Here is a 27,054-nt window from a genome sequence, read left to right as displayed (position 1 = left end):
TTGTTAGAAATAATGAGCTTCCTCGATGAAATAGGAAAAGGCAAAAGAACAGTGTTGTAATGAAGATGTCTGAGAAGCAATCAAGAGGTGCCTGTAACTTGAAAACTATCTACAGTTTTTCCTGATACAGTCATTCAAGCTTTGTTAGACTTGCCTCATACGATTAAGGATTGTCACACCCATTAATTTTTTTAAAAACACTTTAAGTGGAAGAGTTCCCTAGTGAGTAGTGAGGCTAATACAATAACGTGAAAATGGGTTTCATGTGAGGTTTTTTTTTCCTTCTTTTTATCTTTTGTAGCCTGTATCTTGCTGCCTTACATCCAGTTCGTGCATTCGCATTGGAGCTGTGCATGTGTGCATGCTAGTTGGTTGTCCCACTCCTGCCAGGCTGCATGCCCAGCATTGCCTGAATTCTTCCCTGCTTTTTGCTCAGCATAGGGACCTAGTACATGTGCTAATTTTCTACCCAGTTATGAATGTCTACAAAACTTTATAGGCAATCGAGTTTTTTTGAATTGTCTAAATTTTCATGTTTGGCAGAAAACAATTATAGAGACAAAAGTTACAGTAAGTGTGAAAGAAGCGAGGAACAGGTAGTGGAACTGGCTGAGTCTCTCTTTGCCTCATTTTCTCTGTAACTGTGTTATGAGACTACTCTAGTGAATCTTACGTGTGTTTATATTGCTGTGCGACTATGGCATTATTTTGTGTGTTTAGAAGTCTTACTTACAGTCTCTTACTGTCATTGTGTTGCATGCTTTGTGGGTTTTATTACAACAGGCCTTTGGTAAGCTTAGTATTATTAAAAGTCTCCCATTTTCAAACCTGGTCTAGTGGCAGATCTAGCAGCTCTACAAGAAAGTGCTGTAAATGGGCTGCTGTCAGTGCTGAATCTTATTTAAGATAGTTCTAACTGAAGGTCTGTGCTCTCAAAGCAGTTTTGAAGAATAAAACTGCTTAATTGAGGTGACAATAGGAAATATTAAGTGATGTCTGAGAAAGGGAGGGGTAGAGAGGGAAGCAGACAATAGCTCATGTCCACAGGGAAGGAGATTTTTTTCTGTAGCAACGTTTTGTAAAATCTGCAGTCTACTGCTCCCTGACTTTTGTCAGTATTCATTTTGCAATTGCATGTCAACATTGGAAAAAATAATTAAGCACAATTGCATATTTGAAGTCCTGCTGAGATTATTTATTTTGTTTTGTTTCTAGCCTATAAGAAAGGAGTGGCTTTTCAAGTGAAGACGGGTGACATTTATGTGTTCAGAGATACCCTTTAAATGTGCTGATGGTTTTGGTTTGTTTTCTTCTTCTTTCAGGGCTAAATATCACAAATTAAAATATGGCACAGAATTGAATCAGGGAGATATGAAGCCACCAAACTATGATTCTGGTAAGAATTTCTTAAGAACGTGTTCATTACTGGCATAAAAGCTTAACTGTGGTTTGTGCAGATGCTGAAATGATACTGTTAATAAAATAAGCCACTTAATAGAAGCAGTGGGAATAGACATCATTAGTAAAGACTGTATTTTACTTTTGTAAAATTAGAAATATGTGCTGATGCTCTGAAAGAGTCTACTAATAAATCAGATGTTTTTAGATTTTTAAAAAACCAAACCAACCAACTGCTCCTGTTGAGATGATTTTTTTCTGTTTCTTAGTAATGTGTATGGGTGTTTTGATATGAGGAGATACTAGATTTATAGCTATAGAATCATTTTATCTTTGCATAATTCTTCTGAGTAAAACATAAATGACAAAGGACATGAAATGTATAGTACATAAATTTTTGTTCTATTACCTTAGTGGTGTTCCAGGAGAAAAATAATGGAAGTGCTTATTGCACATAAGTGAGAGTTTGAGCGTGGGGAATTTATTTACAGATTTCCTGTGATTGCTGGAAATGCATATAACTAATTGCAGCACTGTGCTGTGAGAGGACAGTTTTTCACCTTGGTCTCTGGAAAGCTGATTTGTTTTTCTAGAGGCTGCATTTCCTACTTCACACAAATAATTTTAAGCACTGAACTTGAGGAATTAGGAACATAAATTGCTTCATTTCATCCCTCTCTCCTTCTCCTTGGCCTGTCCTCAGGATAAAGAAAAAGGGGGGCTACAGACATCTGGCTAAAGGTCAGATAAAATTAATTTTGAATTTTTTAGGAATTTGAATTCAGATTATTATCAAGATTATTTCCATAAGTGAAGAAATAGTTTAATTTGGTGTTACTAAGTGGAAGACCCAATCCGTATCTAGACCACTAGAAAACTTTGTCCTGATCCTGCCACCATCTTAGACGTCTTTGTTTTTTGTAATTTCTCGGGATATAGCTGTAGCATGTTGCTCTAGTTTCCCGCTGAGGAATGTAGTGCAAGGCCTGGCTTGCCCAGCAGAGCTGTAGCCGGTGCATTAGTTCTGCGAAATGAACATTAGTGGAATGACCTTTGTTAAAATTCCATTATACTGATTTATCCCGTCGCGTTTTATATATGTAAGTGTCAGAAATGGACACTTTTGTTCTATATAAAATCTGGACTGATTAAAGATACATACTTAAAGCAGAAATGTTATTATCACGCTTCTTTGGAGTTCTCTTTGATAGACACTTGTATTTCTACAAGCTGGCCCCCGTTTTTCCTACTCCTTGAGTCAAAAATACAGAAGTGTTTTTAATAGTTCTTCCAAATGGATCCTTGTTTGTTTTCACTACGATCTCTTGGAGAGTCAGTAATACAGTTTAGAAAAAAAGAGTTAGGTATCCTGATAAAGGGATGCCTTGTGATATCTTCTACTGTTAATTGGTCATAATGCAAGTACCTTCATTCTCATCTGTAAACTGCTGTTAGAGCTAGTGGTCATCACTTTTGAGAAGACCAGGCAAAAGAGAATTCTTGCCTGCATACGTATGTAACAGTGGCTTCAGAAGAAGGAGTTTTGCTTTCAAAAGGAATTTTCAGACAGATTTATCTCAGTTGTGTTTTAATTCTTACAGAATGAGCTTTGGTAGTACTGGATCCAGCTGTGTTCAGTTGTCATCAGAAAATCACTGTGCAATTGATTGTTTCCCACAGTTGCTATTAATGGATTTGTGAATTTGAGATGGATAAAATTCATATGGGTCTCCTTGCATGTGAATTCTGATTAGTCTTTGAATTTCTTGGGTGTGTGGTGTTTTTTTTTCTGTGTGGTGTTAATTACGTTGTTTAAAGGTAAATGACTTCTTGGTAAGGACAGTGGCTTTCCCTCATCCCATGTCAAGTTACTCATAGATTTTACCACATTTTTTTTTCTGGTCCTTAATTTTTGTTTACAGAAGAAGGTTGTTCATCCTTTAGTGTTTCAGCCACAAGAATTTCAAGTTTTTAGAGGCTTTTGTAGACAACAAACCAAGATCTTTTGTGGGAAGATTATGCTCATGTATCTCCTGGAGGAGGGTAACCCCCCTCCATGATGTAGTATGAAGCCATATATGGAATAAATGCGTAGCTGTTGTTGCCAACATTCGTATAAGTTTCTGACCAGAACAGCCACGTAATTTTTTTTTGTGGATTTACCCAGAGTGGTACTGTTTGGATACAAACTTACAGTTGTGGAAAATGTGGTGAAAGTTTTTCTACAGCTTTTCATGTTGAAAAAAAATAAACGTATGAACACTGTTGTAATTTTTGTTTCCTTCTACAAAACTAATACAGATATGGATCAATTTAAAGTTGATGTGAGTAGATCTGTTGTTTTTATGTTGTACAGACAAATATTAAGGAAAGTGGTTGGACAGTAAGGTGTTAAGTAGATACTGTGCTGCAGTTGCATTTGATATTGTTAACAGTTAAGGCGCTTTGTATTCAAACTTAAAAGTCTGAGCAGCAATTATATTGGAAGGTTAATGCAAAAATAGATCTGTAGATTATCTGTATGATTAAGTTACCTTAAAGAAGGAGGAGTAAGATGGGGCTTTTGGATATGCAACAGAAGGAAAGGCACTGCTGATTAGTAGAACTTGCTCTCATACAGTAGGATGTACCTGATGACCTTTATGTGTACATATTACTAGTTACAGGCTATGTGTGGTTTTGCCTCTTGTTTGATTATTGGCACTTTGAATCTACTTTTTTGTTACTAAACCATTCCTAATTTGTCTTTTCAAGTGGATGGACATCTTTTTAAAAAGTAGGACAAAGAAAAAAGTGTTCACAATTAAATAATCTTTTCCAGATGAAGGGAATGAGACAGAGATTCAGCCACAACAGAACAGTCAGCTAATATGGAAACAAGGACGACAGCTGCTAAGACAGTAAGTGTTGAAAAAAGGACTTGAACAACAAATGGAAGGAAAAGAATCTGGTAATGAAATGTGATGATGGTAGTATTTGATTTTTTTCTGTTAGATTTTCTTTCAAGAAAAGTTAGCATGTGTGATGAAGTTCATTCAGCTCCTGCCTTGCTTTACCTAGGTTTTTGAAAAATTTTAATATTTCAGAACTTCAGATGAGAATTGTTGTCAAATCGTGAACGTGTAATCTTTACTTTTCTTTTATTGAGTGTAATAAAACAAGCTGTGTGTCAAAACAGTGGGTCATGACACTTCGCAATTCTTTTTGCAATTAAAAAACAACGAACACAAGTAACTGTTAAGAGCTACATAAAATAACAATAACTGGTGTTGGAGAGGTATAACTTTTATTTTGGCCTGCTCTAAGAGCAAAAAAGACTATTATCCTGATGGTTAGACTGGAAGTTTCCTAATTCTTGGTTCATCTCAAGGAAGCAAATCTGTGTTAACCTAAATCAGTTTTTGAATTGCAGTCATAATGAGTTAATTAATTTCCAAGGTACTTGGTCACAACTTTGTGTGGGGTTTTTTGCATTGGTTACAGTGCTTGATTTAAGATGAAGAGGCTTCTTAAAGACACTCATCAGAGTCTTTATGTGTTTTTTTCCAAGAGTTTTCCTCATCTTCTATGCTGATATTTAGATTCTAAGATCTTCTTATCAGCTAGCAAAACTTTTGGTTTCTAATTTTTTTTGTGTGTGTATTACATAGGATTAAATGAGAGGGGAGGTAGACAGTAAGGACAGTCTGGTGCTTATTTTAAAGATCCATTTTCCAAGGAATTATACAAAAGTTAATTTTTTTTTTTGTTGGATGGCATGTGCATGCTTTTCTTTTTCAAGAGCTCAAATCTTTGCATGTATGTTGGATAAATATAAATAAAGTGGAACAGCGATGCTGAAGACAAGTCATTCCTTCTCAGGGTCATTCGTAAAAAAAGTGACACAGTGCTGAATACAGAGTGCGTATTACTGACAGACTCTGTTTTGTCTAGGTGACTTGTTTGATTTTTATCAGTTAGTATTTATCTCCTAATGTGGTTATGTACAGGATATTGTTAAATAGTTGGAGGAGAACGTTGCAGGAAAAGTGCATGTCCTTGAATTGTAACAGCTGTTACAAGGCCAATGACATCCTTGGGTGCATCAGGGTGTAGCAAGCAGGTCAAAGGAGGTTCTCTCCTCCCCATTTGCTCTGCCCTAGTGAGGCCCCATCTGGAGTACTGTGTCCAGTTCTGAGCTCCCCAGCTCAAGAAAGACAAGAAACTACTGGAGAGACTCCAACAAAGGGCCACAAAGATGATTAGGGCATCAGGGCAACTCTCTTGTGAGGAAAGACTGAGTGAGCTCGGTCTACTCAGCTTGGAAAAGAGAAGGCTAAGAGGGGATCTTATCAATACTTTAAATATCTAAGGGGCAGGTGTTGAGAGGATAGGGGCAAGCTCTTCTCAGCTGTGTCCAGTGACAGGACAAGGGGCAGTGGGCAACAAACTGGAGTACAGAGGTTCTACCTGAACATGAGGAAAAACTTTCTTACTGTAAGGGTGGTGGAGCACTGGAACAGGTGGCCCAAGGAGGCTGTGGAGCCTCCTCCTCTGGAGATAATCAAAACCTGCCTGGGCGCATTCCTGTGCAACCTTCTCCAGACGAGCCTGCTTTAGCAGAGGTGTTGGACTAGGTGATCTCCAGAAGTGCCTTCCAACCACTGCCACTCTCTGATTCTGTGATTCTGTTATTGTAAAATAGCGTTTCCCCTATTTACAGTGTTCTAGAATATTGACCATTTAATGAATCCAGTGCTTCTGAGAAGAGAGTGCTATTAACTCTGTATTCTAGATGAGAGGAAAGAGACTAATTTTGACTTTTTTTTTTAACAATTATTTTCCTTTAGCCTCCCACCCCCAAAGGCAACGTGGCTTGTAGATGGAAAAGCCAACTTTAGACCTGAAGATTTTAAAATACAAACTAGTCCCAAATTCTTCCTACCTATCCCTTTTATGCAAGACAAATTAATATTTTGCAGGTTCTTTGCAGAATAAGAAAAAGGCAAGGCAAAGATTTTGTCAAAACTAGTGCATTATAAATAACAACTCTCACTGTCAGCTACAGAGTTTCTCTCTGTTTTCTAGGCTTTGAATAATGCTTACATAAGGAACACATATCTGACACTTCTTGTAAGGCTTCGTGTATAATTTCCATGTGTTGAAGAATAAAATGGCCACGTTGTACGTGCAACTGGTGATTTTAATTTAGTTGTAAATATTTTAATTGAAAGTGCTTTTCCATCCATTTTAGTAAATGAATGAATAACGTATTGTATAACCTCTGACTGCTAGGCTCTTTGATATATTTTTTTATTTTTTTCTCTGTGACTGTGGAGGCTGGTACTGCAAGAGGCGATCCCTCTGCAGCTGGTACAGGATGATTTATAAGCATGTTTCGTTAGCACAGCACCATACTTTGCTAAGCTAAGGAGTGGAAGATGAGTTCAGGCAGAAGTTTGCATTTACTGTTTTAAATAAGTGAGATGTGCATGGAAGATTAGCATGAGTTCTGTTCCTGTAGGTATCTGCAAGAAGTGGGCTACACTGACACAATATTGGATGTGAAGTCAAAACGAGTACGAGCTTTACTGGGCCTCTCAAGTGATGCTTCAGAGAAGGAAAACAAAAATCAAGAGCCAATGGTAAATGGCACAGAGGGCCAGATTAAAGAAAACATCATGATTGGGTAAGCATCAGGATGACATTATCTTTCTGTGTTTAATGCATTTAATGTTGAAGAACAAATTATTGTTTATTGAGAAGATTTGAGGATTTTTCCCCTAACTGGAAATTAGAGCATTTTTAACTACTTTTATTACATTGAGCAATAAGCATGGGAGTAACTCTTAAGATTCACAGCTCAAAAGCACCATAAGTTTTTTTTCAGTTGAGTGGCAGCACGGAGTCAGATCAAGCCTCTTTGAAATACTAGTGCTAGGAGATTACAGGTTAGCATTGTTTGGAGTTTAGGGTTCATTTGTATTGCTGGAAATGTTATTGTATCGATCACGGGCTTTGCCCGTCTGGTCTGTGCTGACTATGATGTGATAATCTATTCGAGATACAGGATTTTTTTTTACTGGATCAGAAAAACAAATTCACTTGTTACTTTATGATTCCTCTAAGTTTTTGGTTTTCCACTGGTGGATATATGTATTTAAATGTGACTGAAGTGTAAAACTATTCATTTCTGTCTTCCACTATTTCTAATACTATGAAAAGTCAGTCAAAGAGAGTAAAAGCTTGTGCTTACTTCTGCTTTTAAGTAATGTTGAAAACATAAGAGATGTATTTTCTGTTTTCTTCTCTTTTACATGTGGAGTTAAAAAAAATATATATATAAGTTGAGTCTGAAACCTAACTGTAGAGGCTTCAGTAAAACAATCTAATCTTATTTAAGATACTTTAATTGCAGAATTTAAAAAATAATGAAAATTATGCAGAATTGTTTGTCTGAACAATACATGAGGTAACTGTTTCCAGTAGTTTGTGCTGCATCAGTGAGCACAGCTTTCTTCAAAGATTCTCCCTCTTTTTTCCTTCTCTGTACTACTGTGGAAAAATTAAAGACCTTTTTTTCCTCAGGTCTGATACTGTTACATGACACAGTCTGTCCTTTATAAAGCATTTGTAAAATTTCATTATACCCAGCAGATAGCTGCAGCAACTCCAGGCCAGCAAGTTACATAAGGGCGGAAGTTCATTGTTATGTAATTAAATTTAATGCTGTGAGGTGGAAAATTTGAACGTATGAGAAAACCCGGGAGCTACTAAAATATATTGTTCTGCTACATAGTTGACAGGCCATGTCATTTATATACAGCAGCTTTGTTTATGAAGAACAAGGAATGCTTGATAGGTTACAATAACAATTTTAGTACGATTTCTGGTGAAAGGGTCACTTCTTCTCAGGGGAAGCTCCTCTTCTTACACTTTAAAATTCATTTAAATGTGTTTACTTCAGTTTTGAAACAGATAGATATATTTATAAGGTAGTTATTTGATGGATTAAATGTTTGGACAATGGTTTTGCTATAGCAGTTTTGGGTACATTTGCATTTCTTTCCTTTCTGCTTGCTTTCTGGGTAGATCTCATTTTGGGTTTAACACTTTGTATTCTACTCTATGGCTGAGAATATTCACTGATGGAGAAAAATGAAGTCCCTTCCATTGTGGCTCCACAAGTTTGTCAGCTGCAAGGCTGATCAGGCTGCATGCTTTTTTTTGAGAAGCTGTTTTCATCTCACTTATAATGCATAAGATGGCAGTCTGTATTAGAAAGCTTAGGGGAGTGTATTGATACGTGATGTGTGAGAAGTGACTCCAGGGAAGTGGAAGAATTTTCCAGAGATCTTGTTCAACATAGTCATGTCAGTCTTTGTGGTTGATTTGAGGTTTGTGGATGTCAGCCGAGATCTCCGTCACTGAGAGGAAAAAGCTGGGATTTTATTAACATTCCTTGGTCAATCTGAGTATAGGACTAGCTTTCAATGCTGTCGTTCTTCTATGTGTTTCAAGCAGGCTTTCAAACCATCTCTTTCAATTTTCTATGCAGGAGGCATTCTGTGGCAGAGACTATTTTTTATCAGCTATTTCCTCTTATGCTACTAGATACTGTAAAAAATGTTATACCTCAGTGTTTCTGTGGCATGTGGCACTGTTCATCCCCTCCCAACTGCATCATCGCATGCCTCTGAGATTTGAGAGTGCAGCTTTATGGCAGATGGGAAAACAAAACAGAAATGAGATAAGATGTTGTTCTTGATTAGCTCACGCTTACCTGTTCCCTGCCTCATCTGTTGTCAGCATTACATAAACATGTATGGAGTAGCTTGTTTTTGAAGAGTATTAGCATTGAATAGGTGACTGAGATTTAAGGTGCATGGATCTTGGAATTCTTACTGTGTTTGAAAATTTAACTCAATGCTTTTTCTACCCAGTTAGCAGAACTGGGAAAAACTTTGGTGACACAGTCAAGTTCTGGCTCACAGTCGAGGTAGGGATACTCTTTGAAGCAACCTTACCAGTACTAGGCCACTTACCAGGAGGGCAGAAAGACTGGCAATTTTTTTAGCAGCCCCTTGTTATTCCCAGCATATATGTAATGTGAGAAGAGGATTGGGTCCACAGCAAGCTTGTATGACTGGAAGGAGAGCAAGGAACAAGTGCCTGTAGCTTGGTAGTGGTAGAGGAGGAAAGTTACCGTGAGAAATTGGACGAAGAAGAAACTGACTAAAACCTTTGTGCAATCCCAGGAAGTTTAGGGATGTATGTGTGTGTTTGCCAGGACCAATAGACATTGATACAGTTGCAAACTAAAACCCCGATGGAAAATGCTCTGTGGCTGTATGGACACAGTGAAATCCTTTGTAGGAGAAAGCTTTGCTGTCATCACAGCAAAGCTCAAGCCAATGCAGTTTAGCAAATTTTGTGGGTCAAAACATTTAATAAACATTGATGTCAAATATCTGCCAGCAAGTCTGAGGCTAGTTGTGAGCCTTGAAAATGTTTTAGGCTTAGCTGTTTTAGATGTTTCAATCCTGAGGGTGCATTTCAGGAACAGATAAATGGAAGGTAAATTAGCTTTAAATTTCCTTAAAAGGTTTCTCTGTATAGCAGTAGAAATTGCAGAAAGAACAAACTGGGTAAACTGCCATCTGTACAACTGAACACTTGTGATAAATCCCAAAGAAAGAAAAAAACCTAGGATTTGATGCTTTTATGCTGCCTTATGGTCATCTCTTTGAGAGGAGAGAGGATGTGATGGAAATGGGAGACTAAACTTCCTTTATGTTTTGACTGTTGCTTTATTGGTAGCCAACCAGTTCTTTCTCAGTGAAATGAAAGCGGTGGAGCAAATGGAAGCAAATTGGTACTGAGAGAAATTCCAGTAAAAGAAGAGCTGATGTTCTTCTCGGCTCAGTCTGATTTTAGCATGATTTTTGTGTAAGCCTGTTAATCTGTGCGTAGTGGTCATTGCTGCTGCTTGGCCTCCCTCAGCAATACCTCTGATCTACCCCTGATTGTTGATTGCACTTCTCACAACAGCAGACATCCACCACACGTTTTTCTAAAAAAGCCTTTGTTGTAAGGGTGAGCCCTGGCATTTTTCCTCTGACATCAGGGATGTGTGAAGTGCATGCTTCATAGTGTAGCGGGGATATTTCTCCTCTGCTCAACTCACTATACCTCTAACAGATTTTAATGAGTTGTCTGTTATAGCAGAACTTGTCTGTTATACCAGTTATACCTTGTTTTATGTTATAACAGTTATACCTACTTCAACAGCCAGGGTTTGCACACTTGGTGCTGTGATATCAAAAGTAAGTCAAGGCTTTTTATCAGAAAGGCTGTTGAGAATGTTTGGGGTGATTATTATGAAGCTGATGAGACTTTTGTTTGTGTGTGTGGAAGTGTTAGTGCAAATACTTAAGACAATAATGTTTGTTTGCAGCAGACAATATGCAACTTGAATTCTGCTGGGCACCATATACTTTAGAAAATTGTCGTCTGGTCTCTCATACCCCTCAGCTTAATTTTTTATGTTTGAAAGGGTTGCAACTCTATCAGAGAACTCCCCCTACTTATTTGTTTTATTTTTTTTGGTACAGTGATGAATAAACTGTTGTTGTCTCAAAGTCTTTTAAAGCCAAATCAGTTTCTCTTACTATTATGTTAAGTAGCCTCAGTCTTTGTGTTACTAGCTGCTACATCTGTCGCCAAACTTGTATTCTTACATTGCCTATTTATTTGCTAATGTACAGATCTTCTTGAAAACTTTAGCACTCAAGACATCATGTGGATTTTGAATGCACCCTGGAAGATTTTGATTCCATAAGTGAAATGTTAATATGATAACCTGAGATAGATATAGTCCCGTTTCCACCTTTTAAATGGAATTTAAAAGGGAATCTGTTTTCAGTTTCTTCAGATCAGCTCACTTGCATTACAAAAGATAAGTACCACTTGGCATGACTAGATTGAAAAATAGATACTAAAATAATAACTTTATAATAGTGGCTGCAATTTTTAACATCTGCAGTGAGATGAAGGGATGCTTTCCCCCAACAAATGAAACAGAAAAGAAAGCTGCCTGCACTTGAAAACATGAGAGTATTTAAGTATCTTCAGTTCACTTATTACCTCATTTTTAAATAGCTTTATCTTATTGACTGAAACCTGAACAGTCCAATTAGTTTACCTTCTTGAAGGTGTGTCTTTGACTACTGTTTGATATGTGTGGAAGCAAATATAATAAGGGAATACAACTGGAAAGGAACGAGGATAAACCAAGCACATGTATATACACAGGTATATAGATGTGTGTGTATATATAAAAACAATGTAGATACATTTTCCAATTTCTTACTAAGGCTTTGATCATTAGAACTATATCTAAGTAGAAACTTTTTGAAGAATAGTGATTCTGAGTGATATGTCTGTCTCTCTGAAACTGATATACTGCATTTTTTTTTTCAATTGAACCACATGTGGCTTCCACTGCCTATACTTTACATGAGCAAAAAACCCACAAAACCTCAACATTTGAAAGCAAATCCAAAGACCTTTTCAGAGATTAAAATAAAACATTTGGAAGACCTTATCTTTATGATGTACAACAAATCATTCCAACTGATACTTCAGCGAATGCACGTATTTCTATCCCAGAAGGCCTTGAATAACCCTTTTGCATCTCTAAATCCTATTAACTCTGACCCATGTAATGAAACTGCTGCATACTGTCTGATGAATGTTGTGTGTTGACTCACTTATAAAATGGTTTATTTGGGAAAATATCTAAATTTAATAACGTGAGGTAACATCTGCCATGAAAATGATTTCCAAAATAGCATGTGAAACTAAAATATTGAACTAAAAAAAGGAAAAAAAAAAAAAAAGCCAACCCAAAATTTGCCTTATTCCCTTTAGTGGTGTTTTTTCACCTTTTTCCTATTTGTCCCTGGCGCCACCTTGCAGTGATATAACAGGCATTTCAAAGAAACCTGATTTAGGTTGTACCTGGACACTTTCAACTGATGCATTAAAAGAAAAAGAAAATATGGGTAAATTGGGGGATTGTGTGTGGAAAGTACTAATGAACTGCTTTTTTCATTACATTGGCACATATCTATGGCTTACGGGTTTGTGAGATGCTTGATGTTTGGGAAATGTCGTGAAGAGTCAAGGGAAAGAAGGAATTGGGAGAAAGAGAGAGTTGTTTTGCAGTGGGAGGGAGAGAAGCAAAGAGAAGGGAGGTCAATGGAGAAATAACTTAGAAAAGTTACTTTAGTTCTTCAACCATTGAATTTTTTTTTTATTTTTATTCTTTAAAAAGCTTGTTTATTTGACATGTAGTTGCCTGACTAGATTTTGCAAAAGAAGTGACCTTTCGTTTTTAAATGGCATTACTTCATGATTCCTATTAACATCCAAACCATTTTGTAAGTGTTGCTTACTGATTGTAGTATGTATTGCACTGGTTCCTGCATTGTGTGGTGTGTATTAGTAAGAGGTTTCAAAAGTTGTGACAGACTATCTAGCCTGCGCTGTGTTCCTTGTGTATAAATTTTGATGATTGTAGGTGTTGCAGTTTTCTACATTATTAGTCTGATATTTTCTGTGTTGGCATTATGAAAGATTTTGCACAGTACTAAAGAATTAAAGAACTGTTAAGATGGTCCTCATAGAAAAGGATACATTTGAATTTGCATGCATTTATTTACTGTGTCCAGTTTGAAAGAACTCAACTAGCCACATTGAAAAGACTGTTAAAACATGGAATAACTAAATTAATTGGGTAATTAATAAAACTCAGAGATTAATAAAATGTATGACCTTGCAGTAGCACATTTTGATAGTAGGAAGAAACTGAGCCAGCAAAAATGACTCAAGAAAGAGTATGCTAGAACAGCTCTTTGAATGCTGGGTTACAACATGCTTTTTCCTGTACAGATCCCCAGAATAATTTCTCACCCTATGCTGAACTGGTGTTTATTTAATTTTACTGTGGTATTTCTTCCTGCTTCTGAATTTATTAATAAAATCTGATTTTATTTAAGATAACTTGTGTAAGTCTTGGATAAAACAAACAAATAAAAACCCCTCTGCTTTTTCCTTTGTGGGAGTGAGTAGGACCGAGGCAGTTAATGGCCTTGTGATTGGGCAGTTCATGGGAGAAGTTTGTGTGTCTCCCTGGACATGACCACAGACTCCCAAGAGTTATTATCCACAAAGGAGAAGGTAACGATAGAAATATTGAATGTGTTGGTTACAAAGAAAATACATCTCTGTAATGTGACTTTAATCTAAGTTAAACTTGGCTTTGCAATGCAAAACATTCTGGATGGTGTTGGGAGCAGGAAAGGTACTGTTTCGGTGTATCAATGTACTGTTTTACTTTCCACATAATTTCACCTTTCCTATAGGTTATAGTTTCTACTTCTTTTGTAGTAATAGACAGGATTTCTGATAGGATCCTGAATATTGAATGGTGAGAGCCAATTGAACACTACACTTTTTGTAAAGCTGCTAATATTTTGATGTCAGGGACAACTGGATTTTTAAACAAACTACTTGTCTTTAACCATGTTATTATTGGGCAGAAGATGCCATGCTTGCTTTAAATAGTACGTGTGGAATATCCACAAATCGTATTTCCTAGATTTCATGGGAAGAGATTTTTAATTTTAGTCTTAAAGGGGCCAGGAGATTAAGACAGATCTGAATAATTCAGCAGCCTATGAAATACAAATTGGGGTGAGATTTTCAAGGCAGTCACAGCTGCAGAAAATTCTGGCAACTTCTCCTGAAAAATATGCATGTGATTTCAGTTTTATGTTTCTTTAAGTGAAGTAAGTACCTCAGTTACAAGCCTAGTTGTAACGTGATTTTCGTATTTTTAACAGGAAAAGGTGTCTTATCTTTAGTGATCAGAAGTTCGCTATGTCAAGTGTAATGTTAACAAAATCTGTGTACTACCCATCCATTAGCAGTAAAATGAAAAATCCAGTAGCATTAGTCTGGCTATACTTTACTTTCTGGCACTGTTTATTGTACTTGTTATGCTTACGACAAGCAGTTAGTCCTGTGGTACTTAATCATGTGCAGGCACAAGTAGCAGGTAGTCTCTTTGCTCCAAAGACTTTCCTGTCTAATTGAATAATGCTACTGGAGAGAAGGATGTAATGCACAGGGTATCAGATAGAAGATCTTATATTGGTTAAATGATTATTTATGGGTTTTAGGTTTGGTTAGGAAGTGGTAAGTCAGCTGGGATAAAACCCTTAAAGAAAGAAGGCAAGGTTAAGTGCTGGGGAGAAAGCCATAGAAGGGTCCTGTTGCAGAGTATGATTGAGGAAGGAGCAGTGGGAGAGATGAGGAACAAGCAGCTGAGGAGCACAGGGTCGAGTGACCTTCAAATTGCCATCAAAGGACATAACATAAATTAGCTAAGGCTAGACATTTTCTTAAGTGTATTTTACAATATTCCTAAGTGTTCATGCTGACAGTAATATCTAAAATATCATGTGTTTATGTGCTGCAAAAGGATGAAAAATAGCTAAATTATTGAGTTATTTTTAATATGATTGCTAAAGTGCATTGGGGTACAATATAGCAAATCAGCCTGTCTGTTAGCTTGAAGCTTCATTTCCCTGGGGAGCCCTTAAATAGTCTGTTAATTCTGTTTTCTTTTTTTGGTTTGTATGAATTCTTTCTTGAAAGTTGTGCCTTACCATAAATAATGTTTTGTGCTGACTTCGTACATTTTTGTACTGGGCAGGAGTTTTGAAATACGGGATAAACTAATGTGTTTTCCTATACGTGAAATGCCTTTTAGCTGCTATGTGCATGGAGATACACAATTATGTATATATCCAGCCCACTGAAGTATGTAATAATTAATATGATAGTTGAGTTCAGGCCAATTATTTTAAAAAGGTCTCCTTCTGTTGTCACTTTGAACTTCACTGGGAGAGAGCCTGATTTAAGATCAAATGAGTACAGAACCAAATCTGGGTATGAATTACTGCAAGTATTTGTACCTGCAGAAGGATATTTCTCTCTTAGTAACAACTGTTCTGTGGCTGAATAGAAAAAATATTATAGTGCTTTAAGGTTTGTCATAGAAACAAGAGGGTCAAAGCACAGCAGGAAGCAAGGCAAGTGGGAAGCATGTTTGAGATTGTTCTTATCTAAGATAAGATATGGGAAAGTGGAAGCAATATTTTCCGTAAAACCAGTGACTATGAAAACATACTGTACATCATGTTATATTATGCTACTGCATATATGGAATTTCTAATGGAAAGTGAAATCTTGATTGGTATTTTTGGGCCCTAAAGATGATTAAATGAAAAAAGGATAGAATAGCAAATTGTCTTGGTGAGGGTCAGACATATTGATGCTATGAAGAAACCACTCCTGCTAATTGTTGTTATGTAAGTGTATGTTGTGGTTTAACCCCAGCCAGCGACTAAGCACCACACAGCTTCTCTCTCATCCCTCCCCCTGGTGGGGTGAAGGAGAGATTCAGAAGGGTAAAAGTGAGAAAACTCATGGGTTGAGATGAAGATAGCTTAATAAGTAAAGCAAAAGCTGGGCATGCAAGCAAAGCAATCCAAGCAATTGATTTACTACTTCCCATCAGCAAGCAGGTGTTCGATCATCTTGAGGAAAGCAGGGCTCCATCACACATGATGGTTTCTTGGGAAGACAACTGCTATAACTCCAAATGTCTCTGCCTTCTTCCTCCTTCTTCCTTAATCTATGGATCCTCCCTGTAAAATGTCTGCAAAATGTCTATTGGGTTAATTTAGTCCATGACTTTGGGCTTCATCTGTTATGGTGGTTATTCAGGAAAGGAGAGGTGGTGTGTTGTGTGGAGTCATAAAGTAACAAAGCCAGGTCAGGTTGTATCACTGCTGCACTTGCACTGCTTCTTGTAGGCTTGTCCTCCACTGGTTCGGCTGCTTCCTGCTATAGCTATTCCTGTAACATGCAACTCATATTATGGGTTACAACAATTGCAAGGTATCTCCATTACAATCTCTACCCATCATCCTTTTGGACCAGACCATAGAGTTAAACATTACAATGAACTCCTCCCCTTTCCCCTGCTCAGGCTTGGACTTACTGACAAACTGCAGTCCCTTAGGTATGTACTGTCTCCAAGTGAAGCCTTATCTATCAGCCAGAGTCTCTCCAAGGGTATACCTGCGGCAGCATAGGCTTATCTGGAGTTGCTTCAGAAGTAAATCTGCTCCAACGTGTCCTCACTCGTGGCTGCAGACCCTCTGTGGGTATACCCGCTCTGTCATGGCCTCATCCGTGGCTCCAGAATGGGCTGCTCCAGAATAACCTTATGCACAGCCATTGCTGCATTGATGTTTCAAGGTGTAACTGCTGCAGCATGCACTTATCCACAGACACTTAGGGGTTTTATAATCCTGCATGGACTCATCCACAGATCAGTCGTTTCAACTGGAGTTCATATTGGAGTTGCAGTCTGTCCAGTACAGCAGCACAGAAACAGCAGTGATGCCCTGGTCGTCTGCCAGCCCAGGCGCATCGCCATTGCTATTAAGGAAATATTCCCAGGCACAGCAGAGTAAGATGATAAGCAGTACAGCAAACAGGAAAAGCAAAAGACATCACTGACTTTAATATACAGTAAGGCAAGCAAGCCACAGGGCAAGTACAGGAACCCGCTGATTAATAGGTAAACAGCTGTAACAGCTATAAATTCGATCTAGCACATTCCAGTCAACTCTGTAGTTATCTCAAACCCTTCAAGCCCCACGCTGGGTGCCAAACAGGGCTGTTGTGGTTTAACCCCAACCAAAAACTAAGCACCACACAGCTGCTAATTCACTCTTCTGAGTTGGAATGGAGGAGCAAATTGAATGGGTAAAAGTGACAAAACTCATGGATTCAGATAAAAACACTTTAAGAAGTAAACCAAAACAAGGAATTATTTCACTACTTCCTATTGGCAGGCAAGTGTTCAACCATCCCCAGGAAAGCAGGCTCCATCACATTTAGTGGTTACTTAGGAAGACAAATGCCATCACTCTGAACTTCCCCCTCTTCCTCCTTCTTCTCCCAGCTTTATATGCTGAGTATGACATCATATGGTGTGGAATGTCCCTTTGGTTGGGAGTTGGAGTTGGCTGTTCTGGCTGTTTTCCCTCACAACTTCTTGTGTACCCCTAGACTGCTCACAGGTGAGGTGAGGGACAGAAAAGACCTTGACTCTGTGTAAGAACTGCTCAGCAGTAACTGGAACATCCCTGTGTTATCAACCCTGTTTCCAGCACCAATCCAACACATAGCCCCGTACTAGCTACTGTGAAGAAAACTAACCCTATCCCAGCCAAAACCAGCAGAGCATAGAACTGCTTGAGCAGAGACTGCATAAAGAAGGAAATGTGCTGCTTATCATGCCTTATTACACATCGGAGCTTTTGCCATTGGATATTTCCTGTAATAAAGCTTTAAAAAGTATGAACGAATACTGCATTATGTGAGTGATGGACAAATAATCGGGTGTTTGCACTGCAGGGAGTTTAAAAGGTCTTAATATACAGGCTTGTCAGTTGATCACAACTTGAAATGGGTCGTCACAGAAGCAGAATTTACCATTAGCAGGGTACTTGCTGGTAGTAAGACTGACTTTACAAGACAACTTACCGCTACAATTCTGAAAAGAGAGAGAGACTTCTATGGTTTCAGTGGTTGTGAAAATCAAGATGACGTGCCTTTAGTGATGAGCTATGAAAAACAGACTACTGATTAATGGTAAGAAAACAATAAAGTTTGTCTCTACTGCCGTAAAGTCAAATAAAGAATGTACAAGATTTTGCGGGAAGCGATCTTTGCAATTCCAACGGACTTGTTTTTTTCTCCCACTATTTTATCTTTTGGGGATGAATGGAGAAGTGCATCTTCTGCATAGAAAACATGGAACCCGTTGTTAATGTTACAGTTGTTTTAATTGTTCTTTCATCAGAGTTTTAATAATGGTTACCATCCTGCTTCTTGGATTCTTCTTCTTTGGTTGCTAATATGACACCCCTTATGCTTCCTGTTCTGAGTTAATGCCTGAATTTGTGCTACTGCAGTCATATTTTTACCCAATCTTCATCTGTTTCTTTATTTCTTTAATGTTAACATCTACGTAAACATTATTTAGTCATCAATGGTATTTTCCCATTATATTGTTTTATAGAGGCACATTTACCATGTCTTAATGAATGGCAGATTTAGAAATTTAAGTTTCCCAGCAAGGTGAGGAACATTAGCAGCAGCAAAGTTTTCCTGTACCCTGATGCACATGTGGGAGTCCAACTTAGTAGCTGTAAAACATGTCCTTACTGCTGAGGTTTTCAATGGTGTTATATCAGTATAGATGTTGGTTTTGGGCACATATCAGATGAATGTTGCTTTAAAATGCCTTTTGAATGAAGAATTGAAGTGGCTGTCCTGGTAATTGCAGCTGGATGAAGAATAATTGTTGGTTCTAATAAGATAGTTGGTGGGTATTGTTTAGTTTTATAATCTGCAAACATTTTACCTGTTATAGTCCATTTATACTTGCAGGCTTATTTTAGTCTCTTTTGTTCTTGGCCATCATAAAACAGGACAGACTGGTAATTGCAAAATGATTTTGTTATGATTTCTTTTGACTCATGATGGTTGTTGTTGTTGTTGTTTAGGAAACCTGATTTGACTGACTCTGCCTCTCTGCTGGAGACCTTCAAGTTTCTTGAAAATGCAGCTGCAGACTTCAGTGATGAAGAAGATGAAGAAGATATTGAAGGAAGAGAGAAAACAATCATTGATACTGCAACAGTGAGTGGAAAAAATAATTGAAAAGGTTATGAAGAACAGGAAAAATGAGATTAATGAGATGCGTATGTACAAAGTATATGACTGTGTATGTACATGTGCAAATCATTAATGCATCTTTATGATGGTCTGTCCATGCATGTGTGCATAAGAGGAGTTATATACGCATTTCTGAGTTTGTGAATGTAAGTTAAGCTTTGCTGTCTTTATTGCTATAAGTTTGCAGTGACAGATTAAATTTTTTTAAATTCTTTCTACTATTCCAGACTGCCTAATATTTTTTATATAAATCGGATACAATTTTTAAGGTAGCAGATGTCCTTTTTCTCAATTTCAGCTTAGTTTGAAGGTATTGTTTGCAATGTGGCATGTAAAAAATGCGTTGTTTCTTGAATATTTATGTAAATGTATTGATATTTAAAATGACTTGTAGGACTTTATCCTCCTCCTTTTAAAGGAGTTTAAATTCCTTCATGATCTATACTTTGCTATACGATTTGCCTGTAACACATAAACCAGATATATACAATCAGTACTCAATCTAATAACAAAATTAATATTCAGTGCTTTGTGTTTTCTAACAGTTGAAGCAGATAAGTTGTGATTGTTTCCATGATCAGTTTTAAGACCGAACACTTAAACATCAGTTTTAAAGAGTTTTTAAAGAGGATATTTGTGAACTTGTTCCTGTCATTCATGTACTGTGAACTAAAGTCTGAGGCTCTTCTCTAAAATCATCTGTAATACATTATGTTCAGAAAGCCTGCCAAAGGAATGAAACTTGAAGTTTAGAATTGTTTCAGGATTTGAAATGGGTTTATTGTATCTAGAGGAAACAGTCATTTATCCTTATGAACTATGGATGTTGACCTATGTATTGAAGTCTCTTCAGCTTGCCAGTCAAAATATTGTGCCGAATGTGATTTTTCTTTTTGTGTAGGAGTAAGATCTATGTTACAGATCTCATGTATCATGGCATCAGCTCACCTGTCAGTCAAATAACTGTAAAACATCTAGTACATTTTGATTAGTGAAGGATAAGTAAATGTAGTGCAGAAAGCATATTGTAAGGTCCTTCATTAAAACATGGGATTTTTTATTTTTTTTTTTTACCAAATTTGCTTTTGAATTTGAAAGGGAAATGCAGATGGAACGTTGAAGTACTGTGTTCTGAGAAAGTATTCAGGATGGAATGTTTTTTTGCCAAATCTAAGCAGATTAGCTCTTGTCAGCTGTTCAAGGTTTTTTTTTCTCTAGACTTCTCTTTTCGTCTGTATGTAGAGTGATTTCAGAGGTAAGAGTTGAAAAAGCTATTTTCAGAGAAGCAAAGTGAGTTTGGTTTTGCTGAAGCCCTTTCTACAGTATTCTGGGGGTGTTTTTTGTGTGGGTTTTTTTCATCTGTATATTAAAAGGAAATTTGCATTTTTCTGGTTTATAAAAAAATCCTAGCTGTCTGGAGCAATGTAGATTCATTATCAAGTGATTGATTAGATCTTTCATTTTGTGTCCATCAATACAGGCAAATTTATTTTTGACTTAGAAATGTGCTTATTCCAGATTTGCTTATTAACATGTACTTTTCTGCTTCTTCTGCAACTTCCCGTTAGGTTTTTGCTTAGAAGACAAGACAGTACTACTTGGTATAGAGAGATGTGTGTAATTTAATTCAGAATTTCTCTCTCCCTCCTGGCCTTTCAGATTGTAAGGAAAAGAGTGCTATCTGACAGCAGTGAAGACAGAGATACAGAAGAAGCTTTGAAAGAGTTTGACTTTTTGGTTACCTCAGATGAAGGTGATGGAGAATCAAGAAGTTCAGGAGATGGAACAGACTGGGGTAAGGAAATGTGATGGATTGTATCAGGCAGAAAAAATTGCACTAATATATTCTGATTCGTTGATTGACTGAGATATCTGTCACAATCGCAGCACCTTTTTAGTATTCCTACAGTAAATAATTGGCAGACTGAAGTCCTCTTGATATAGTATTCTCATTTTCTCTATGTACTGCTTTAATGTAAGGATTCTTCAAGTTTTATGCTTCTCATCGTTGTCTTTTTTTATAATATATCAGAAGAATATACCTTTAAATCCCCTAGTCATAGAGTGACGTTTCACAAACTGTTCTCTGGCCTTGAGTTTCATGTCCAGCAATCCAGAATGCCACTGTACACTTTACTGTGACATAATTATTCCACATAAGCTTACTGTATAGGGAAGGGAAGAAGGAAGGGAACTGGTTAAATATCTTGATGGGAAGTTGTTTCCTTCTTAAGCTGCTCTAGAAAGTCTTGAGCATAAGTAGACACAGAAGGAGCTATGGAAGATGAATAATTGAACTTTATAAAGGAACTGAAACCTTGACAATTAAGCATGGTAGCTGTGGCTCTCACATGAGCTAACAGCTCTGAGAGGCTGTATTTCACTGAAGCCATGTCCACCTCATGGCTGGACTCCAAGTTATTGTTCGGACTGGTGTAGCCTCTATACTTGAGAGGATATGTCTCAATATCATTAGGTACAGCAGCCAGTATTCTGTTGACCAAACAAATTTAGGAATATTACCTCCTTTTTTACAGAAAAATATTTGTTTTAGGTTGTTCTGATCCTTCTCTGTAATATTAAAATTTTATCCATTTATGCTTGATAGGTATGGCTATTGCTTGTGTCACTGAAAAGTTAGCATACCAATAAGAGCTTTTTTGTTCTCAAGTTCACACTTCTGGTTTATTTTTGTTTTCATTGATGACAGCTGAGTACGAACAAGCAAAAGTGTAACATTAAAAAGAAGTAGTCATGGAAAGCAGTAGTTTCATTTCGAGAAATAGTTTGAGCTGTAGACGTTCATGTTTTTCAGTTACCTGTTTCACAACCTGTGTCTTCTATGGTAACTGTACATAAGAATAAACTTTTTCTAGAAACTGCCATTTTGAATCACTTATGTTAGTTTGATTTAAGTGGAACTGTTAAATGTAGCATGGAAGAGTGATATTGTGTATTAAGCATAGGAGTGAACAAAGGTAGTCGTTGTTTCGTTTGGGATCCCAAGCATTACTGATCACTTACATTATTTTGTTGAAGGTCCTCAGAAGTGATCAAGTTGTTTTTTAAACTATAAGGCACTTGCACAGTAGTAGTTCAGTATCCACTTGTGAAGTTGAATGGTGACTGTGTGTGAGACAGGAACTGTCCTTGAACAGTCTCTAGAAAATTAATATATTAGGTATTTTGCTGGCACCAACACAATCTAACATAAATCCATTTAAATTTTTTGTTGGAGGAGAACAAAAAATCTTGTCTAACCAGGGAGGAACATCATGATTAAAACTTATCACCTGGTCCCAGAAAGAATATATATCTGTTTCTCTCAAGAATGATTTTTCTCCTACTTTTTTTGAGTTCTTCACACGATTTTTGATCACTAGTGGTACTTAATTGAGCATATGTATTAAGAGGCGGTGACCATCTTTTTTGGAGTCTCCGTTCAGCTTACTAATACTTATCTGTTTTAATATATGCTGCAAAAAGACAAATGATTCAAGACTTTTTGTCTTGAATTAATCTGTCACTCATGAGTATAAGATTGTGACTGGACGGTTCAAAGGAGATCTTCTAGTCCAGCCTCTTGCTCGGGTCCATTTGCAGCAGGTTATGCTGGCCTTCTTCCTGTCAAGTTTTGCATATCTTCTGAGAAAGGAGTTCCCATTAACTCTCAGGACAGTATTCTAGTACTTAACTGTCCTCCTAGTAAAAAGTATTTTGTCCTGTGATGCAAATCTGAGCAGAGTCTGCCTTCTCTATACCTGCCCATCGGGTAGCTGTAGGCAACACTAAGATGCTGTCACTGAACATGCACAGTATGCTCAGCCCCAGCTTGTAGCTTGCCTGCTACAGCTCAGTGGTTATGTACTGAGTCAGTGCTAGGTACTTGGCATTATGATTAATGATGTTTCCCAGCATAAGAAATATTCTGGATGCAATACTCAAGCTGTGGTATCAAGTACCAGAGGGGAATAGTCACATCCCTCATTCTACTGGCTACGTTCTTGTTAATACAGACCAGGGTACAGAAATTGCCTTTGCTGCAAGGGTATGCTGCTGACTCCTGTTCAGTCTGATGTTCAGTCTCCTGTTCTCTGAGCCTGGTGTGAGGAGAAAGGCTTTGAGTTCTTTGATCATGGGGTGACCCACCCCCAGGCTTTCTTGCTAGGGATGGGACACACTTGTCTCCTAGGTGGACTAAAGTCCTTACTAAAGATCTAGCTAGGCTCTTAAATAGAGCTTTAAACTAGATGTGAAGAGGGAGGGGGACAAGACCAGGCTAGTCGTGAGTGAGCCTGGAAGTGGGACTCCAGTAACTGAGAGATGGTGTGCTGGAGAGGACCGCCAGTACATCACCTCAGAGCAAGTGGGGGCGATTTTACCTGAAGACAGTAAGGATGAAACTGGCACTGTAGAGTTCCAAGGACCAGTCAATTGGGAATGAACTCTATTCCCTTTATGAGGGCTGAAGGTTTGCCAGCCCAGCTAAAGTCCATTTACACCAATGCACGCAGCATGGGCAATAAGAAGGAGGAGTTGGAAGCTGTTGTAGGGCAAGGTGACTACGATGTCATAGCTATCACGGAAACATGGTGGGATGACTCGTATAACTGGAGTGCAGCCATGGGGAGGTATAAACTCTTCAGGCGGGACAGGAAGGGTAGGAGAGGAGGTGGTGTAGCCCTCTATGTTAGAGAGTGCTTTGATACCCTTGAACTCAATTATGGTGAGGAAGGGACTGAGTGCCTGTGGGTTAAAATAAAAGGAGCCCACAAGAAAGCAGATATTGTGGTGGGAGTCTGCTACAGACCACCCAGCCAAGAAGAAGCAGCTGATGAGCTCTTCTATAAACAGATGGGGATAGTCTCTAGATCGCTACCTCTTGTCCTCGTGGGAGACTTCAATCTTCCTGATGTCTGCTGGAAGTGCAATACAGCAGAAAGGAAGCTAGGAGGTTCCTGGAGTGTGTGGAAGACAACTTCCTCACACAACTGGTGAGTGAGCTGACAAGGGAGGGTGCCCTCCTGGACCTGCTGTTTGTGAACAGAAAAGGCCTTGTGGAGGATGTTACGGTTGGAGGATGCCTGGGACAAAGCGATAGATAGATGATAGGGTTTTCAGTTCTAGGTGAGATGAAGAAGGGGATTAGCAAAACAGTCACATTAAACTTCCAGAGGGCAGACTTTGGACTGTTCAGAAGGCTGGTTAGCAAAGTCTCATCGGAGACAGTCCTTAAGGGCAAGGGAGCCCACGAGTGCTGGGCACTCTTCAAAAATGAAATCCTAGCAGCTCAGGAGCAAGCCATCCCCATGTTCTGGAAAAGGAGCCAACGGGGGGAAAAAAACGGCTTGGTTGAGTAGGGAGATCTTCAGAGATATCAAAAAGAAGAGGAATGTCTGTGAGCTTTGGAAAACGGGACAGGCATTGTGGGTAGACTACAGGGAGGAAGTGAGATCGTGCAGGGAAAAAATCAGGAAGGCTAAGGCCCAACTAGAAATCAAACTGGATAAGTCTGTGAAAGATAATAAAAAATCTTTCTGCAAATACATTAACAAGAAAAGGAGGACTAGGGAGAATATTCAGTCCCTACTGGACGCAGAAGGAACAACAGTGACAAGGGATGAGGACAAGGCTGAGGTACTTAATGCCTTCTTTGCCTCAGTCTTTAATAGTAAGGGAAGTTGTTCCCCCTGTGTACAAACCCAGGAGTTAGAGGAGCTGAATGAGGCTCCCATGATCCAAGAGGATGTGGTTAGAGACTTACGTACCCAGCTAGACACCCACAAGTCTATGGGGCCGGATGGGATCCACCCAAGAGTATTAAAGAAGCTGGCGGATGTCCTTTCCAAACCCGTTTCCATCATCTTCCAGGGGTCCTGGCTGACTGGAGAAGTTCCACTGGACTGGAGGCTGGCTGATGTTATGCCCATCTACAAGAAGGGTTGCAGGGAAGATCCAGGGAGCTACAGGCCTGTCAGTCTGACCTCAGTGCCAGGGAAAGTCATGAAACAGGTGATCTTGAGTGCTATCATGAAGCACATGCAAGAGAACCGGGTGATCAGGCCCAGTCAACACGGGTTCACAAAAGGCAGGTCTTGCCAAACTACCCTGATCGCCTTCTATGACAAAGTGACTCGACTACTGGGTGAGGGAAAGGCTGTGGATGTAGTCTTCTTGGACTTCAGTAAAGCCTTTGACACAGTTTCTCACAGCATTCTGCTTCAGAAACTGTGTCAGCCTCTGGCCTGGACAGGCGCACACACTCCTGGGTTGAAAACTGGTTGGATGGCCTGGCCCAGAGAGTGGTGGTCAGTGAAGTTAACTCCAGCTGGAGGCCAGTTACAAGTGGGGTTCCCCAGGGCTCGGTACTGGGTCCAGCGCTGTTCAATGTCTTTATCAATGACCTGGATGAAGGCATTGAGTGCACCCTCAGCAAGTTTGCAGATGACACTAAGCTGGGTGGAAGCGTGGATCTGCTGGAGGGTAGGGAGGCTCTGCAAAGGGATCTGAACAGGCTGGACCGATGGGCTGAGACGAATGGCATGAGGTTCAACAAGGCCAAATGCCAGATCCTGCACTTGGGGTACAACAACCCTATGCAGTGCTACAGAGTAGGAGAAATCTGGCTAAAAAGCTGCCTAGAGGAGAAAGACCTGGAGGTGTTGGTTGACAGCCGACTGAACATGAGCCAGCAGTGTGCCCAGGTGGCCAAGAAGGCCAATGACATCTTGGCTTGTATCAGAAACAGCGTGACCAGCAGGTCCAGGGAGGTTATTCTCCCTCTGTATTCGGCACTGGTGAGACCGCACCTTGAGTACTGTGTTCAGTTCTGGGCCCCTCACCACAAGAAGGATGTTGAGGCTCTGGAGCGTGTCCAGAGAAGCGCAACGAAGCTGGTGAGGGGGCTGGAGAACAAGTCGTATGAGGAGCAGCTGAGAGAGCTGGAGTTGTTTAGCCTGGAGAAGAGGAGGCTGAGAGGGGAGACTTTATTACTCTCTACAACTACCTGAAAGGAGGTTGCGGAGAAGAGGGAGCTGGCCTCTTCTCCGAAGTGACAGAGGACAGGACAAGGAGGAATGGCCTCAAGCTCCGCCAGGGGAGGTTCAGGCTGGACATCAGGAAAAAAATTTTCACGGAAAGGGTCATTGGGCACTGACAGAGACTGCCCAGGGAGGTGGTTGAGTCACCTTCCCTGGAGGCGTTTAAGGGACGGGTGGATGAGGTTCTGGGGGCATGGTTTAGGGAGTATTAGGAATGGTTGGACTCGATGACCCAGTGAGTCTCTTCCAATGCAGTGATTATATGACTCTATGTGAATGGAGGATCCCTGGGTCTTTTTCAGCATAGTTAATTTGTAACAAGTCAGTCCTCCTAATAACCCATGTTCTGGTATTGAATCTGCTGTCCGATCATAGTGACTTCTTCAGATTGTGACTGATAGTGTTGTGCTTCCTCTACAGGCATTTAATACCCTTTCTGCATATTAGTCTAAGGATAAGTTTATCAATGTTCGTATTTTAAAAAGGTCTAGAATAATTTATTGATGTAAAAAGCAAACTTGGTATGAAAGGAATTATTTTTAAAATAATAAGATTGAGATTTTAATGAGGAAAACAAAGCAAAAAATATAATGCATTTCAATAATTTTTGTAGCTGTAATTGTCATGAACATAAATATATATAAGGAAAGGCTGTATTATCTCCCTCGTCTCACAAATTATTTTTCTAAGCTGCCACAGTACAGTCTTTCCATACATGGAAAAAATGACTTGGATATTTGAATTCACA

The 27,054-nt window shown here is 38.8% G+C and overlaps 1 protein-coding gene across 7 annotated transcripts in view; it reads left to right on the top strand.

Annotated features, from left to right (window-relative positions):
* STRN (striatin) overlaps positions 1-27,054 on the top strand; it is a 72,100-nt gene that overhangs the window by 20,335 nt on the left and 24,711 nt on the right. For all 7 annotated transcript variants that reach the window (XM_054063560.1, XM_054063559.1, XM_054063562.1 and 4 more), the window contains exons 3-7: positions 1,323-1,396; positions 4,220-4,298; positions 6,902-7,066; positions 19,095-19,230; positions 20,926-21,061. In XM_054063560.1, coding sequence (XP_053919535.1) covers positions 1,323-1,396; positions 4,220-4,298; positions 6,902-7,066; positions 19,095-19,230; positions 20,926-21,061 — 590 coding nt within the window. The remainder of the gene's footprint in view (positions 1-1,322; positions 1,397-4,219; positions 4,299-6,901; positions 7,067-19,094; positions 19,231-20,925; positions 21,062-27,054) is intronic.

The sequence above is a fragment of the Cuculus canorus genome, chromosome 3 (genome assembly GCF_017976375.1).
Source record: "Cuculus canorus isolate bCucCan1 chromosome 3, bCucCan1.pri, whole genome shotgun sequence".
Taxonomy (NCBI): Eukaryota; Metazoa; Chordata; class Aves; order Cuculiformes; family Cuculidae; genus Cuculus; species Cuculus canorus.
This window is presented reverse-complemented; position numbering and strand designations above follow the sequence as displayed.